At 39.7% G+C, this 15,032-nt stretch overlaps 1 protein-coding gene across 1 annotated transcript; it reads right to left on the bottom strand.

The window, feature by feature from the left end:
* Positions 1-448: 448 nt before the first annotated feature.
* Positions 449-2,239, bottom strand: LOC116401086 (piggyBac transposable element-derived protein 4-like). The gene has a single exon (XM_031879310.1). It carries the CDS (start codon positions 2,237-2,239, stop codon positions 575-577), a length of 1,665 nt encoding a protein of 554 aa, XP_031735170.1. The 3' UTR covers positions 449-574.
* Between the last annotated feature and the right edge of the window lie 12,793 nt (positions 2,240-15,032).

Here is a 15,032-nt window from a genome sequence, read left to right as displayed (position 1 = left end):
TTTGAGATCAGTCTGGCGAGGGCACAATTGGCACCTTCCCCTTTTGCATGGAGGGGCAGCTGGGCGAGGGGGAGCTGCTGCAGAGGTAGAGCTGGAGTAGAGCTGCTGGATAGATATAACCATTCTGGCAGCGGCTGGTGTGCGGGGAATAACCTGTCAAGTCAAGTCAAACTTTATTATAACAAATCACAGTACAAATACAAATAGTTCAAATTGTGAGGTCACTACAGAAGGAAGAGCAACATAAATGTAGCTTAATGTTGACCATGCGTCGCTTGATGTGAGGTATCAACAGTTGTCGCCCAAGCTCCTCCATGAACAGTCTCCTCCTGTTGGACTTCCCCTGATTCCAGGCTGGCTTGATCTCAGACCACAGGACAAATGAGTTGTATGCAGACACGTCAAGAATGTTGAAGAAGACAACGAGGGGCCAATGGGCTGTCTTCCTTTTGCACGTGTACACACTGGTAACCTGAAACAAAAGAAACAAACCAAAAAATATTCAGAAATGTAGGTTTATTTTCCTACATACAAATTCAATGCATTATCCTTTCCATATATAATATTATAAATATTATGAATAATAAATGTGCATTACCTTGTCAAGGTTATCGACACCCCCTTTGTTGTGATTGTAATCTTCGATGATTTTCGGCCTTTTGTCATCCCTGTTGCTCACAGCAGCATCCCGATGCAGAGTGCTCATCAGAAGAACATTTCTCTGTTTTTTGGGGTGATAGGACACCAGAGCATGGGTCTCGGTGAAGGCAAACTTCGATGAGAACAGAGCCCTGTCCGTTTTCGACACCAGTGCAGGGGGAAGCTCAGGCTTATTCCTCCTTACTGTTCCCACCATGTACAGCTTTCTTTTCAGCAGCTGCAGGCCAAGGGCATGTGAAGTGAAGAAGTTGTCACAGGTGATCGTTTTCCCCTGGAGACCTCCTGTCATGTCAAGGACAACTCGCATGCCCTGATTTTTTTCTGACTGCGCACCAGCAGGTTTGCCAGTGTATATTTGCATGTTCCATGCATAGCTGGACCTGGCATCGCATGCTGCCCATATTTTGATCCCATATTTCCCTGGTTTACTCGGGATGTACTGTTTGAATGGACAGCGACCTTTGAAGGGGACCAGGCGCTCATCCACAGTCACATTTGTGCCTGGATTGTACATCAATGGCAGGAGAGACACCCACTTGTCCCATACGTCTCGAATGTGAGCAAGTTTGTCTCGTGCACGGCGGTCTTCTCTTGTGTCTTTATCATCAAATCGAATCACTCTTGAGATTTTATGAAACATCTTGAGTGTCATGGTAGCACGGAAAATTGCCCTACCAGACTCGGCATGCCATAAACTAGATGTAGCTTCTTTACTGGATCGGTACACGCCAGCGAGAATCAACAAACCCACATATGCCTGCAGGTCCATTCGATCCATCTTTCTCCACTTGTTGCCATACACACGTCGCCCCTCCTTGTTTGTCATGTTTAGCACCACCTCTTCAATAGGCTTGGGCAGAAACAGGTCAAAAGTGGACTTTATGTCATCAATACGAGACCTTGCATATGCGGTTGGACCATGGTGGCTTGTCTCTCTCTCTGCTCTCTCGACTGTCAACATGCGTCGTCTGTCACTGGGAGGGATGGAAGACCAGATAATTTTTTCATCCTTTGACTGGAAATATTCTTCTATCGCAGCTGGGTCCTCTTCCTCAGATTCCTCCTCATCAGTTGATTCTTCCTCTTCATCATGATAATTGCAGTCCTCCACTTCTGACACTTCTTCCATTTCAGCTTCAGATTCCTCCTCATCAGTTGATTCTTCCTCTTCATCATAAGTGCAGTCCTCCACTTCTGACACTTCTTCCATTTCAGCTTCAGATTCCTCCTCATCAGTTGATTCTTCCTCTTCATCATAATAAGTGCAGTTCTCCACTTCTGACACTTCTTCCATTTCAGCTTCAGATTCTACCTCATCATGGTCATCAATTTCCTGCCCTTCTTCCATTTCAGTGGGCGATGTGGGGGCTTCTTCAGAGGAAGTAGTAGCATGTGGTCTGTAGGTTGGATCCATCACCTCATCATTATTTTCCGCCTCTTCTGACCCTGAATCGTCCTCATCAGTTGATTCTTCCTCCTCATTATGTTCAGCATTGTCCTCCTGGTTATTCTTTTTCACATCATAGTTCAAAATTACCTCACAAGCCTCCTGTGCAGTATAGCGCTTCTGCCTCCTCATTGTGCTGCCTGTCTCTCTCTAAAATGTGAAATGCCCCAACACCTGTGAGAAAAGATCTATTTTTTTGTTGTCATAACCATTGCTTGACCCCACACATCAAACATCCAAGATCAAAGATGTTTTGGAAAGCAGTATGGTGTGACAATTTGCCCCATTGAGCCACTTTGTGCTGCGGGGTCTTTTTGACCTCAGAGGACAACAGAAGTTATTCAATTCAATAAATCACCGTTAATTCAATCAAATTACCTCAAATTTATTTTAATCATGAAGAGCATAGTATCGAACGCCCCCCATTTTTTTCAGACCATTTGATGAATAAAAAACATATTTTGACAGCAAAAGATTTCTTCTGGGGTCATTAATGACCCCAGGACAACACAAGGGCTAGAGGACAGTTTGATAATTAGCTTGCTAATTCCACCATGCTTTAGTGCTACACTGGTTACAGAAAATGAGCTGAACAGCTGGCTGGTGTCCAGCGGCTGTTGCAGCTGGGTCCATTGGTCCCTCCGCCTCACTCCACGCTGCTCTAAAGAAGGACAAGCTAACATTAGCCTACCTAGCAAACTAGCCAGCTATCCATCTCCAGAGCTGCGTCCGTCTTCACAATGAGCTGAAACACTTTACAGCCCCACTGATGTGTGTTGTCACCATAACAACTAACAACAATCTCCTTTTTCTTTTCTACTAGAAACCACTTATGTTTCCATGGATTCACCTCTTACTATGAAATACTACAGTAGATGTGTACTTTGGGCCCTCTAATTTCTCAACATACTGATTCCTTCCCTCAGATCATTTGTAACATTCGTAGAAGCTCTTCAGGTTTTGAGTAATCTTTAAAAACGTTGATGTCAGTGAAGACTTTAACACTCGGTTCAGACAGTTGGAGGACGTGCGGATGCTGAGACGGTTCTGCAGGTGATCAGGTGGGATATTTCTCCACCAGTGCTCTCAGTTGACTGTTTGTTGTTGCAGGACTCGGTGCACCTGCAGCTGCTCAGCCTGTTGTTGGTCTTAAGACCCGTGAGAGGTGAGCCGTGGGCCGAGCCGGTCCCACCCAGCTGATCCAGATGTCAGCGCATACCAGCACTACAACAAAGAGGGCAGGATTTACCTTCAATCCCCCGACCTGTTTACTATAGCTGGGAATGTGCTCCGGTACAGTGAGACCCTTCAAACCCCTGAGGCCCTTCAGGCTCTGGTTCTCAGGGTGGGACGGATACAGGCCTCCAGCTGATGTGGACTCAACTAAATAAATAATACTTTCCTGTTATTTAGTTGAAATGCATCAACTTCAGATGCTGTGTTGGGCCTTTTAGAGCTGATACTGAATTAATAAACTGATACATACTGATCAAGTTTTAAAAAAAGACTGCAGAGTCCACAAAGTGCTGATACTTGTCAGGACTTCAGGTTCTTCATGAGATCCTTTAAAAGACAACTCTTTACCTCAAGTGTTGTCAAAAATAATTTCAGGCTATTTTATGACTTTCAGTAAGTAATTACGTCTTTTTATAATGAATTAAATACTTGATACTGAATGAGATTAGAGCTGCAGCTAAAGGTGTTTTAAAGATGGATTAATTGCGGAGTCACATTTGATTGTTGACGCAGCACTTTGGGCCGTTCACTAAATAGTTATCAAATATGTTTTATATTTGATTTGTTAAAACCACCGAAAGGAAAATAAGTTCACTAAGCATGCTCGGAATTGTTGACGTGGCTATTATCGCCACCCGCTGGACGTTTTTGGGTTCCAGAATGTATGGAGATATTTTGTAAAACTTTATTCTTTGTTAGACTGTGAATGAATCAATGACTTTAGCAATAATCTAATGTTTAGCTACCTATAGCACAATTAATGCTGTCTAATCTGTCCAACTTTGTTTTATGATCATCACTGATTATTAAGGTGGCAAAATTAATGTGAACCTCTAAACTTCAGAGGAACCCATAGCATCAGCAAAAGGACATCTTTGAGCCTCCACAAATCAACCACAAATCAAAAAAACACATTTACTTGGGATAACTAAACGGGATGTGAGGCCGATTAAAACAGTGATCATTAAACAGGAGCCATTTTCTCATAGATTTCTATACAACCAGAGAAGTCGCCCCCTGATGGACAGGAGAGAGAATGCAGCTTTAATACATGACGCTTTGGCTTCCATTTTTAAAACCTGAGGTCGATGACTGGTTTGTACTCAGGTCACTTTAGACTCATCAAAAACAAAAAGAGTAGTATGAGTAGTATAATAGAAACTGTAGAGTAGTATGAGTAGTATAATAGAAACTATAGAGTAGTTTGAGTAGTATAATAGAGAGTGTAGAGTAGTATGAGTAGTATAGTAGAGAGTGTAGAGTAGTATGAGTAGTATAGTAGAGAGTGTAGAGTAGTATAAGTGGTATAATAGAGACTGTAGAGTAGTATAAGTAGTATAATAGAGAGTGTAGATTAGTATGAGTAGTATAATAGAGAGTGTAGAGTAGTATGAGTAGTATAATAGAAACTATAGAGTAGTTTGAGTAGTATAATAGACGTGTCTGAGGATGGCTGCCCTTTTCAAGCCGCCTCACCACGACGCTGACAGACTCTGTTTCTGCAGGATGACATTTAAACTGAGCGACCAGAAATAACTGGACGCATGAGTCATCAGTATGTTGATGATAATATTAATAATATCACACATTGTTTATGCATCAGTACAGCAGCTGCAACAACCAACACTATCAGTTATTTAATTTATTTAATTTAAGGGGCTAATTAATGTGATTAATCCGTTCGTTTAAGGATGTTAAAAAATCCCTTAAACTTAAACAAAAAATGTTAATTTGCACCTTTTAAATGGCTTTCATTTTTCAATTAAGAAAAGTATTCAGGCTTTCATGCTGTTTGGTTATTTCTACCCTTAAAAACCAGATAATCCAGTAAAAAACACTCCATGTATTAATTTATATTCTTTAATTAAGCTCTAATTTGCAGTGGAAAAAATATCAATTAATCAGAATTAAATATTTAATGTGATATACATATTTATATATGGCCTGACTGAACTGCAATATATGCTTATTTAATTTTAGTCAGTTAATCATCTTTAATGTTTATTTTTTGTTTAATTATACTTGCGTTTTTACTGTGTATGTGTTATGTTTTAACGTGTTTACTGTGTTTATGTTTTAACATGTTTTTACTGTGTTTATGTTTTAACGTGTTCTTACTGTGTGTGTGTGTGTGTTTTATGTTTAACGTGTTTTTATTGTGTTTGTGTTTTATGTTGTTTCATGTGTTTTACTGTTTACGTCAAATTTTTTTATTTTATCGTGTGTGTTCTTGCTGCCTCGTTGCACAGTAAAAATTCCTCTTGAGGGACATGAAAGATCAGAACTGAACTCATCTTGTGACCCCTCTTTTTGGCCCTCTGAAGGAGTCCCGACCCCAGATTTGAAGTCCAGGTCAAGTCCAGGTCTCGCTGTCAGTCCACAGCTCATTACAGACCTGCAGCTAACTGAGTGTTAGCGCTCTGACACTGCCATCATCCGTCACACTGCGTCGCGCTGCCCTCAGTAATTCACCCGGCGGTTACTTTCCCGTCAGGAGTACATGCTGTAAAACTCAGTAAGTAAATTATACATGTGCAGTTTTCATGCTGTGGTTAACCAGCAATGTAAAATCATTTTCTACCCAAACCGCCGTGTGTCTGTTCCTCCACAGTCCGTCTCAGACTCGCTGTAGAAAGTTATTATAACAGAGTTATTATTTGGGGTATTTGATGCTCAGGAATGAATGTCAGCTTCTCACATTTGCATAAGTGAGCAGCCGGCTGACTTGGCTGAACAGCATGTGGCTTCAATACAGATGCTCAATTAGAAACAAGAGGTGGTGTTGTGGATTTAAGCTCTAAGGACTCGCTGCTTCTCCAAATAAAACCCCAGAGAACAGTTTGTACATGAACCAGAAGACTTCATCATATTTTATTACAAGTAAAAGTACCAATGCCACAGTGTAGATATACTCTGGTACAAGTTTACAGAAATGAGTTCACCAAAGCTGCAAAAATATAACTAAAAAAAAAGGTTTGGGGTTCAGCCAATCACATAGAAGTAGAAGAAGAACCATATTATCACGTTACTGGAGCAGAATGAGCTAACAACTGATGATGCTAAATAGCAAATATGTCCAACTACTGAAGTTTATATTATATATGTATATCAGGATAAACTCTTTGAGATATGAAGTTATGTGATTAGAAACTCTCGTTTATGGAAGAAGATATTGAACAAACACAATTAAGGATATGAATAAAATATGAACTGATGTATTGTTCTTTTTGCTTGCTGCTTCACTTTGTTTTCTAACATAGAATAAGAACTCATTGTAACCTCATTTTATTTTGTAATGTTATAAGACGAGAGCAGAATTTTCTAACATGGGTAATAAATAATGAATGGACAATCATATTTCTTAATTATATGTCAAGAACAAGAAAAAAAAAAAACAATACAATCCAAAAATATACAAATCAAAACCCATTAAAATGTTTCAAAATCCTACATAATTAGGTCTTTTTTGTATTTAATCAAGAAATTAATTTAATTTCATTAAATTGGCTTTAATATTCTCCACAACCATTGATTACCTGGTGCTTTAGACCATAATGTGGGTATTAATGTACAGTCTCCACACTTCAAATGTGACTAACAGTTATTGCTTCAGAAACGATTCAGAGAAATGTCTTTTGGAATTACAAGTTGAGACTTCGGCTTTTCTTCAGGAAGCGGCAGAAACAAAGATGTAACTACCTGCTTGGTTTTGTGTGAATTTACAGAACATTTCATGTAAACTGTTAATCCTTTACCAGCGAAATGTTAAACTCCCATTACTGCACAGCTTTCTGGGTAAATATCTTCAGCAGTGAGCTTTAAAATTGGCTACTGAGAGACTCCGACGATTAGTTTATTAAAGTTGATCTCACCGTCCAGCATGTTTGTGAAATCCGCGCTGACGTCGGCGTTTTGTGTCCAAAGGTCCAAAGGAAAGCCCAGAGGGTCTGGGCGTGGACTGCGGGGTCGGATGTCCTCGGCCTATCACAGCGAGGAACACTCGGCTCACCTAAGAACCCCTTTGTTTATTGGTTTTGGAGAAACCGGCCCAGAGTCCTTGAAGCGGTTCCAGCGAGCTGAGAGCTTTAGCAGAAAGTGATGACTCAGCTGAGATGCTGCTCAAGGATTTAAGAAGAGGAGAGTTTTTCATCTTAGAACATGTCCTCTTCTTCATCCTCTTCTTCATTATCTTCTTCCCACAGACTCACATCAGGTTTTTGTCCAACGTCTGCTTCTGTCTTTATTGTCCTTCCTCATGTTTATAGACCTAACTAATTAACTAACTAAGTATTTCACCAACTTAGTATTTTTAATGATCTTTTCCTAAACCCAAGGGTTCCATTATCAGGAATTAATGGACTTCACTCTGACATTAATGGATCTTAATTCTTGGTAAATGAACCCTCTATGTGTATTATTTTTACTTCTGGAATATGATGCATTGCTGTAGATTAAACCAGCCAACAGTAAATAAAGGCGTTACAATGCAACATACACATTAATGCAGCAGAAACATCAGATATTATACTTTTACTTTAATAATACTAACAGACTTTTACTTTATTTGGAGTATTTGTACATGGTGTATTAGTACAAGTATTTTCCAGACATGATGCTTAATGATACTCTAAATATTAATAAAGTTCTATAATGTTACAGAGATTTTAACCCTCAACATCAACTTTCAATCAAACATTGATATGAAGGTGTCAGTCATCTTCTCCATCCTAAATCTGGTATCAAGTCAAAATAGAGGTAACTGAATGATGACCCAGATACTCAGGACTAATGTTAATAATAATGTAATAAATGCTTTATATCACAGAGTGAGGCCTTTAATCCTGTAAAGTGAATCGCATTCAGTCAAATTTCATAAAGACCAGAAGTTCAGATTGAGATCCAGCCCGTAAAAAGAGTTCCTCCTTCGAGCTGTAAACTCTCTCCAGAATAAATTCTCGGGGGTTTTCCCATTTTATGCATTTCAGTGATTAATTATGAGCAGCACAAAAGAGGCGAACTCCTCCAAGCCGGCGGTCTGCGTTCCTGCATCAATACCTCTTTGATTCAGACAGTGGCTCTTTATGTGAATCAGCAGATACTGTTCCTCAATAAAGGAAATGTTTGCCTTGGCCTGCTGGAAAAAGGCCGACTCCCTCTTCCTCCTCTGATGGCCTCCACGTCCACATGACACAAGCAGAGATCAGCTTCGTCCAGCGGATACGCAGACATGTTGCCGTGTGGAAGGAAGAGGAGGCTTCAAAGAGAGTTTAATACAAAGTGAGGGGGGGTGACCACACGCAGCAGAGCGCTGACCCCACAACTGCTGAACAAACAGCAAAGAATTACTTAATTCTCCATTTAAAACATAACCTGTGAAATGGATTATTACAGGTAGAGAGGAGGTGAATTACTCTGGTATGGGGGTCTCCACTCTATTTACTCTGGATACGGTTCTCTGTAATGGTTCCCATGCAGTTTGGACTCAAAGACGCGCTTGTGAGGAGTCAGAGCGCCGCTGACTCAAATTCCCCACAAAGTGTTGTTCAACATCGCTCTGTGATCTTATCTGAGATCTGCTGCTCGAGCTCTGCAGAGAGCTGACGGTAATTTAGCAGAAAGGGAAAATATTGGCTGAAGGTATTCCGCTATAATCCAATTTCATGTTCATGTGCAGCCAAGAGAAAGTTTTCTCTCCGCTGCTCCACTTTTCTATACGTTTCTCCTGGTGGAGGTTTATTATTTAGATGTTTTACAAGTGAGAAATATCCCCCACGTTGTGTTAATGTCACAAACGAGTATTCCTTTTTACCATTTGTGTTTTTATGTTGCGTAAGAGCTTTTAAAGTTTCACATGTTTTACACAAACTGCTTAAAGTCAGGTGGCAGAATCACTGATACACTTTACAGGTTATGATTTACAGGTTTTTGTTGAACATCATACATCACTTTTTCCCCTCGTTCACCTGTAAACCCATGAGTCATTGATGTAGATGAAAACAATAATGATAGTTTACAAAATGATCAAAATCATAATAATAATCATGACAATTAATTAAACTACCTACATACGTATAAACAATTACTCACTTACAGAAATCATACATTCACATCAAAACACTTTTTAAAATATATATTTTTATTTTTGTAAATTGAATGTAGAAACATTCTTTTTTTTTAAGTCCACAAAGTGAATAAAGATAAATAGTTCATGTCTGCAGTCCTGCATTCTCTCTAGTGTCCACCAGGGGGCGACTCCTCTGGTTGTATAGAAGTCTATGAGAAAATGACTCTACTTCTCTCTTGATTTATTACCTCAGTAAACATTGTAAACATGTTTATGGTCTCAATCTCTAGTTTCAAGTCTTCTTCAATACAGCATGATGTTCATTTAGTACATTATGGTCCATTTAGAGTCAAACAGACCATAAAGCAGGGGATGCTTTAGGGCCGGGCTACACGGTGATTGACAGGTCGACACCACGGCGTTGTGGGAGTTGAACCTCTTTTCATTTTACAACTTTAACTCTTTCACAGTGTTTTCACTTCATCAATGTTAACTAACATTTTGATCCTCTCTCATGTTGTTGAAGACTTTCTGGTCCAGGGCAGTGCACTAACATCCTCTGTTCCTGGAAGATCCTACCTTTGTGTCCAATTTCCAATAATTAATATGCTGCAATTTATAATTTTCCGACTGTATATCTCTGTGTCTCAGGTGTGCTACAGTTGATGCCTCTCGATGTGTTGAACTTTATTTTTATTTATAAACATATAAAAAAAATATTTATAAACATATAAAATCTATATATAAATCTAAATATAACCCCCCCCCCCCATTTTAAATCATAGAAGAAGACTTTAAATAATAAAAGTGACCAAAGTTAAAAAGATAAAAATCCTGCCAGAGAACCACACAGTGAGTCTTGAATCCTGCAGAGACTCTTCCTCGATGGCGTCCTTGCTGACCTTTGACTCTTTGACATGTGATCAGTGTGGATCTCTCTTCCCGCTGATCCCAGAAACAGAATCACCTCCTCGTACTGAATGACCTACTTCAGGTTTCTCTGGCAGCGGCTTATCGGAGTTTCAGAGACTCGTAGAAGAGACAAAACAAGAGATTCTGCTGAGAGGAGTGCTGTCCAATGATTGGTCGGCTGGGCGTTACCTGCACCAAAGAAACACAAACACACCTTTTAACTTAACGCACAGCTGCAGACATTTAATGGAAACATGTTATATTGAGTGTATTTTCACAGTTCTCTGATTTTAGTTGATCACAGATAAATCAGCAGCAGCTTATAGAAACTTTATTCATCGTTCAGGAGACATTGATGTCTAACGAGTTACACAGAACAAAGAACAACGAAAAACAAATGTCAAACAAGTACGAACATAAAAGTAAAATGTGTGACCTTTTTAGAATGTGTACAGGTGTGCATATTCCTGATCCCCAGAGCATCAACCCTCTTGATTGTAATGACGATTTGACCTTTCCTTAGGCGCCACCTTCAGGACAAACTGGTGTGAGACTAAATTTATATGACAGTGTAAAATATGTAATGTGGTGTAATACACACTGCAGCCTCTAGAGGCCACCGGGGAGGCAGGAAGCTATGAGGTTTAGAGAATAACTAAAGTCAACTTGACGGCGTTTTGCAAATATATCTGTTTGAAATGAAAAAATGTCACCTGAATGACACGACGTTACGGTTAATGAGAGACGCACCTGTCACACCCGTTGGACGACCAACCCCATCGCCAGAATAAGTGTCAGCATTGTACATTTCTGCAAACCAGAGATACGTGAAAGTACTCATATCAGCCTTGTGTCGTGTTGGTAGAAACACACAATAACACATGGTTAAGATTGTCAAAGGAATAGTTTAGACAACACAACTACTTGGTTGAGGTTAGATAGAAGATCATGTTTTGTATTAGAATAAAAACAAAACAACATATCTTAAAAACTTAAGGCAGCATAAAAACGTAGCTTAACAACTTAGCTTAACAACAAAACAACGTAACGAAACAACGTAACGAAACAACGTAACGAAACAAAGTAACGAAACAATGCAACGAAACAACATAACGTAACGACGTAACAACATAACAATGTAACAAAATAATGACGTAACCTAACAACGTAGTTTAACAACGTAGCGTAAAAATGTAATGTAACAACGCCACTTGTGCTGACCAATAGCAAAGACATTCAACGTATCCGTGCTTTGCAGAAACGTACAATGCCTACCTTTTTTTGGCCACTGTGGACGACATATTTAGATACTCAGCTGGTGATAAAAAAAGCCCATTGGTTTTTGGTTTGTGACACTTTAAACTTTGCGGTTTTACTGAGCTACAGTGTTACCTCATCCAAAGTTACTCACTATGTAAAATGACCACGTTCAGAGTGGAAAGATGATCTTTATTATTATCTCCTGTACATAAGATAATTTGTTCACAAAGTTAAATTTAAAAAGTACTACATTTGCCTCTGAAATGTGATGGAGTAAAAGTATAAAGTAGTAGTATTGTATAAGTTGTCTCATGAATGACTAGATAACCTAACCCAGGACAGAGATGTTTGATGGAGGCTCTGATAAGCTCCGGTATCCCAACAGGTTAAACCACCTTCACTCTCAGAGTAAAGAGGGTGAAACCTTGTGATGGTTCGGGATGTGATTCAGAGATTGTGAGTGCAGCTCTTGGCTCGGCCGGCCGCTCTGTGAGGCTGCATGCATCAATGTATTTACTGTTCTCCTATGTCAGTTTGGAACAGCGAGGCCACCAGCGACTCGCCAATTTACTGACATCACCGGCTAAATAATACCACTTATGAGAATACAAGCCCCGCCCTGAAGCCGGAGCTTAATTTAGCTCTGAATCACTGCAGCAGTTATGAAAAAGCTCTCAAAAGTGTATTCATGCCTCCAGCGTTTTACCTCCTTTTTCCACTCGACTCATCTCGAGTCCTCGATGACTCGCAGCCTGCAGAGGGCGCCGGAGTATTCACTCAAGTACACGTGTGAGGTACTCGTACTTTAGTGTTCCCTTTTCATGCTCTACTGTAACTTTATGTATCTGACAACTTTAGTTACTTAAAAGATTAAGATTCAAGAAACAAAACATGTAGTTTATAAAATATGAAGTTTAGTTACAAATTTAACACAGCTCAAAAGGCCGTAACATGAGGGAGAAAAGATGAGTTAAAAGTAATAAATAGACATTTAAGGAACCAGTAACTAAACCAAACAAACAAATCAACAGCCAGGTCCTCCAAACAGGAGGCAGGGAGGAGAGGAGCGGCCGATCCTTGTTGAGCTGTGGATTTATCCATCACCCCATCAGGCTCAGGTGGGCTCATTAGCTGCTGATCAACATCCTGAAAGACAGAGTAGGCAGCAACCAGGACACAGACCCCTAGTGGGAGGGAGGGGTCGTCACAATGTAACAGTCTTTTTTCAGCATGATATAAGTACTCTTATTGAAAGTATTGTTACAGAATGGTATTAGTACTTTTAACATACCAGAGTTTTTTAACTGTGTGGTTTCAGTACTTTTTACTGTAACTGTAATTATTTTAATGTAGTATTTTCACAGTGTGTATTAGTACATTTACTGTCTGTGACGTCACAAATATTTTGGGTTTATTTTGGGTTTCCTACCTTCTGTAAATCATCATCGTTGTGATTCAGCTGAGTCATCAAAAAGAGCGCCGCTGTTTTAAAACGATCCAATCAGGGTTCAGGTGAGTCTGTGTGTCATTGCCCCCGGAGATGGACCACACAGGCTGAGGGATGCTTAGAAAGAGAGAAGAAGAGGAAGAAGAAGAGGAAGAAGAGGAAGAAGAGGAAGAAGAAGAAGTAGAAGAAGTTTAAGACATCTTTCATCCACTGATGGAAACTGGAGCCAGTCAGAGGAAGAGGAGACTCTGAGCAGCCAATCATAGAGGAGATCTGTGTGTGTGTCTGTGTCACTCAGAACAGAAGAAGAAGAAGCAGACAGTCTAACTTCTTTCCTTTTGATCTGAAACAAAGTTTCCACCAGACAGTGAAAATAAACTACTGCACAGGAAGTACTTTTACTTTGGAAAGAAGATGCTATTGACCTGTAATACTTGTCTTTAGTCACAATATTAATATATATAGTCAAAGCAGGAAATCAGTCTGCATGTATTTATATTTATTTATATTTACATTTATAACACGTTCTCAGGAGCCTTTAGGATCATTTTTAACTCACTGGTTCTATTTAATGTTACTTTTTAACACCTGGTTAACGTTATGATCTCCCTTTAAGGAGTTCATCTTTAAAACATGTCTCTTTAGTGTTGCTCCTGCATGATGGACGTCCTCCGGATTGAAATGTTGGGCTCTGAGGTTTGAATCGCTCCTTTAACGTCTCATCTTTGGAGCAGATGTGAGAACTTTTCCTCAATATTCTCCCGAGGTTCATATTCAGGTGGATGGAAAAGAACATTCTTGGAAATTACAAACTGAAAAGGTGTGAGATGCATTGTGGGTAACGAAGGTTTGTTTAGACTGGGTTTGTGACCCAGTACATACCAGCAGATCCTCCTGGGCATCCTGATCCAGGACCATCAGGCTGCAAAGATGTGGGTCACATAAGAGACTGCAGACTGAAGAAGACTATGAAGGTTTAAGGGTTTACAAGGCTGACAGTGTGTGTTTAGTCTGATTTCAGAAAAAGAACCAACTGGTTCACTGCAGAACCTGAACTTTAGTGAACTGAGAGTCCAGTTCACAGATCTGGACTCTAGAACTGAAAATAAATGACTTGACTCTCGACTTGGATCTGGAGGTTAAAGACTTGTGACTTGATGACTCGAAAATTATACTTGTTTTATGTTTTCAGTTTAAATACAAAATTAAAAAAATGTTCAACATTGCCGTCAGTTTTTCACAGTTTAAAAGTTTAAATTAAGAACTAAATTAGCTTTTATAAAGTTACACAGCTGCTCCCTGTGGAGACACTAAAGGCTATACACTACTTTAAAACATAGAGAGTAGAAGTACCCAACAGCTGGAGTCACCTGGAGGTCACCTGGAAACTCCTGGAGACATCTGGGGGTCACCTGAAGACACCTAAGGGTCACCTGGAGACACCTGGAAACCCCTGAAGACACATGTGGGTCACTTGGTAACATCTTGAGGACACCTGGATGACGGTGTGAGTCTGTCTGTCACATGACCATGAGACACGTGATCAGACGAGATCTTTATCCAGGTAGACAAGATGAACCAGAATGATTACAAAGATTATGAGTAAAATTTGTTTTTAGATTAAAATGATCTTCATGAAAAATAAACCATTTATTTTTTTAAATGTTTCAATTCTGAAATGTTGACAAATACAGAAACATGAACTGAGACGAATACTTGTTCATTAATAATTTTGATATGTCCCAAACATGATATACTCTCACCTGGAAGAGCAGAAAGAAAAGATAAATAGATCATCATGATTAAACACATGAATTCTCTAAATGTTATTAATAATCGAACATGTTAACGTGTTTTTATGTGAAGAGTTCCTTTAAAGCTGCTCCTCAGAGGCTGCTGTTAAACAAACAGGTGTGAGAGGTGAAGACACTTTCCTTTAAATAGAAAACACATCTGTTTGGAGTCTGGATGGGAAACACATCTGGGGGGGGGGGGGGGGGGGGGGG

The sequence above is a fragment of the Anarrhichthys ocellatus genome, unplaced genomic scaffold (genome assembly GCF_004355925.1).
Source record: "Anarrhichthys ocellatus isolate YVR2014 unplaced genomic scaffold, GSC_Weel_1.0 scaffold245, whole genome shotgun sequence".
Lineage (NCBI taxonomy): Eukaryota > Metazoa > Chordata > Actinopteri > Perciformes > Anarhichadidae > Anarrhichthys > Anarrhichthys ocellatus.
Note: the sequence above shows the minus strand (reverse complement) of the source record. Positions and strands in the feature narration are given on the sequence as shown.

What these genes read in the sequence shown, in the direction of transcription:
- LOC116401086 (XM_031879310.1), bottom strand. Translation starts at nt 2,239, where the DNA reads ATGAGGAGGCAGAAGCGCTATACTGCACAGGAGGCTTGTGAGGTAATT.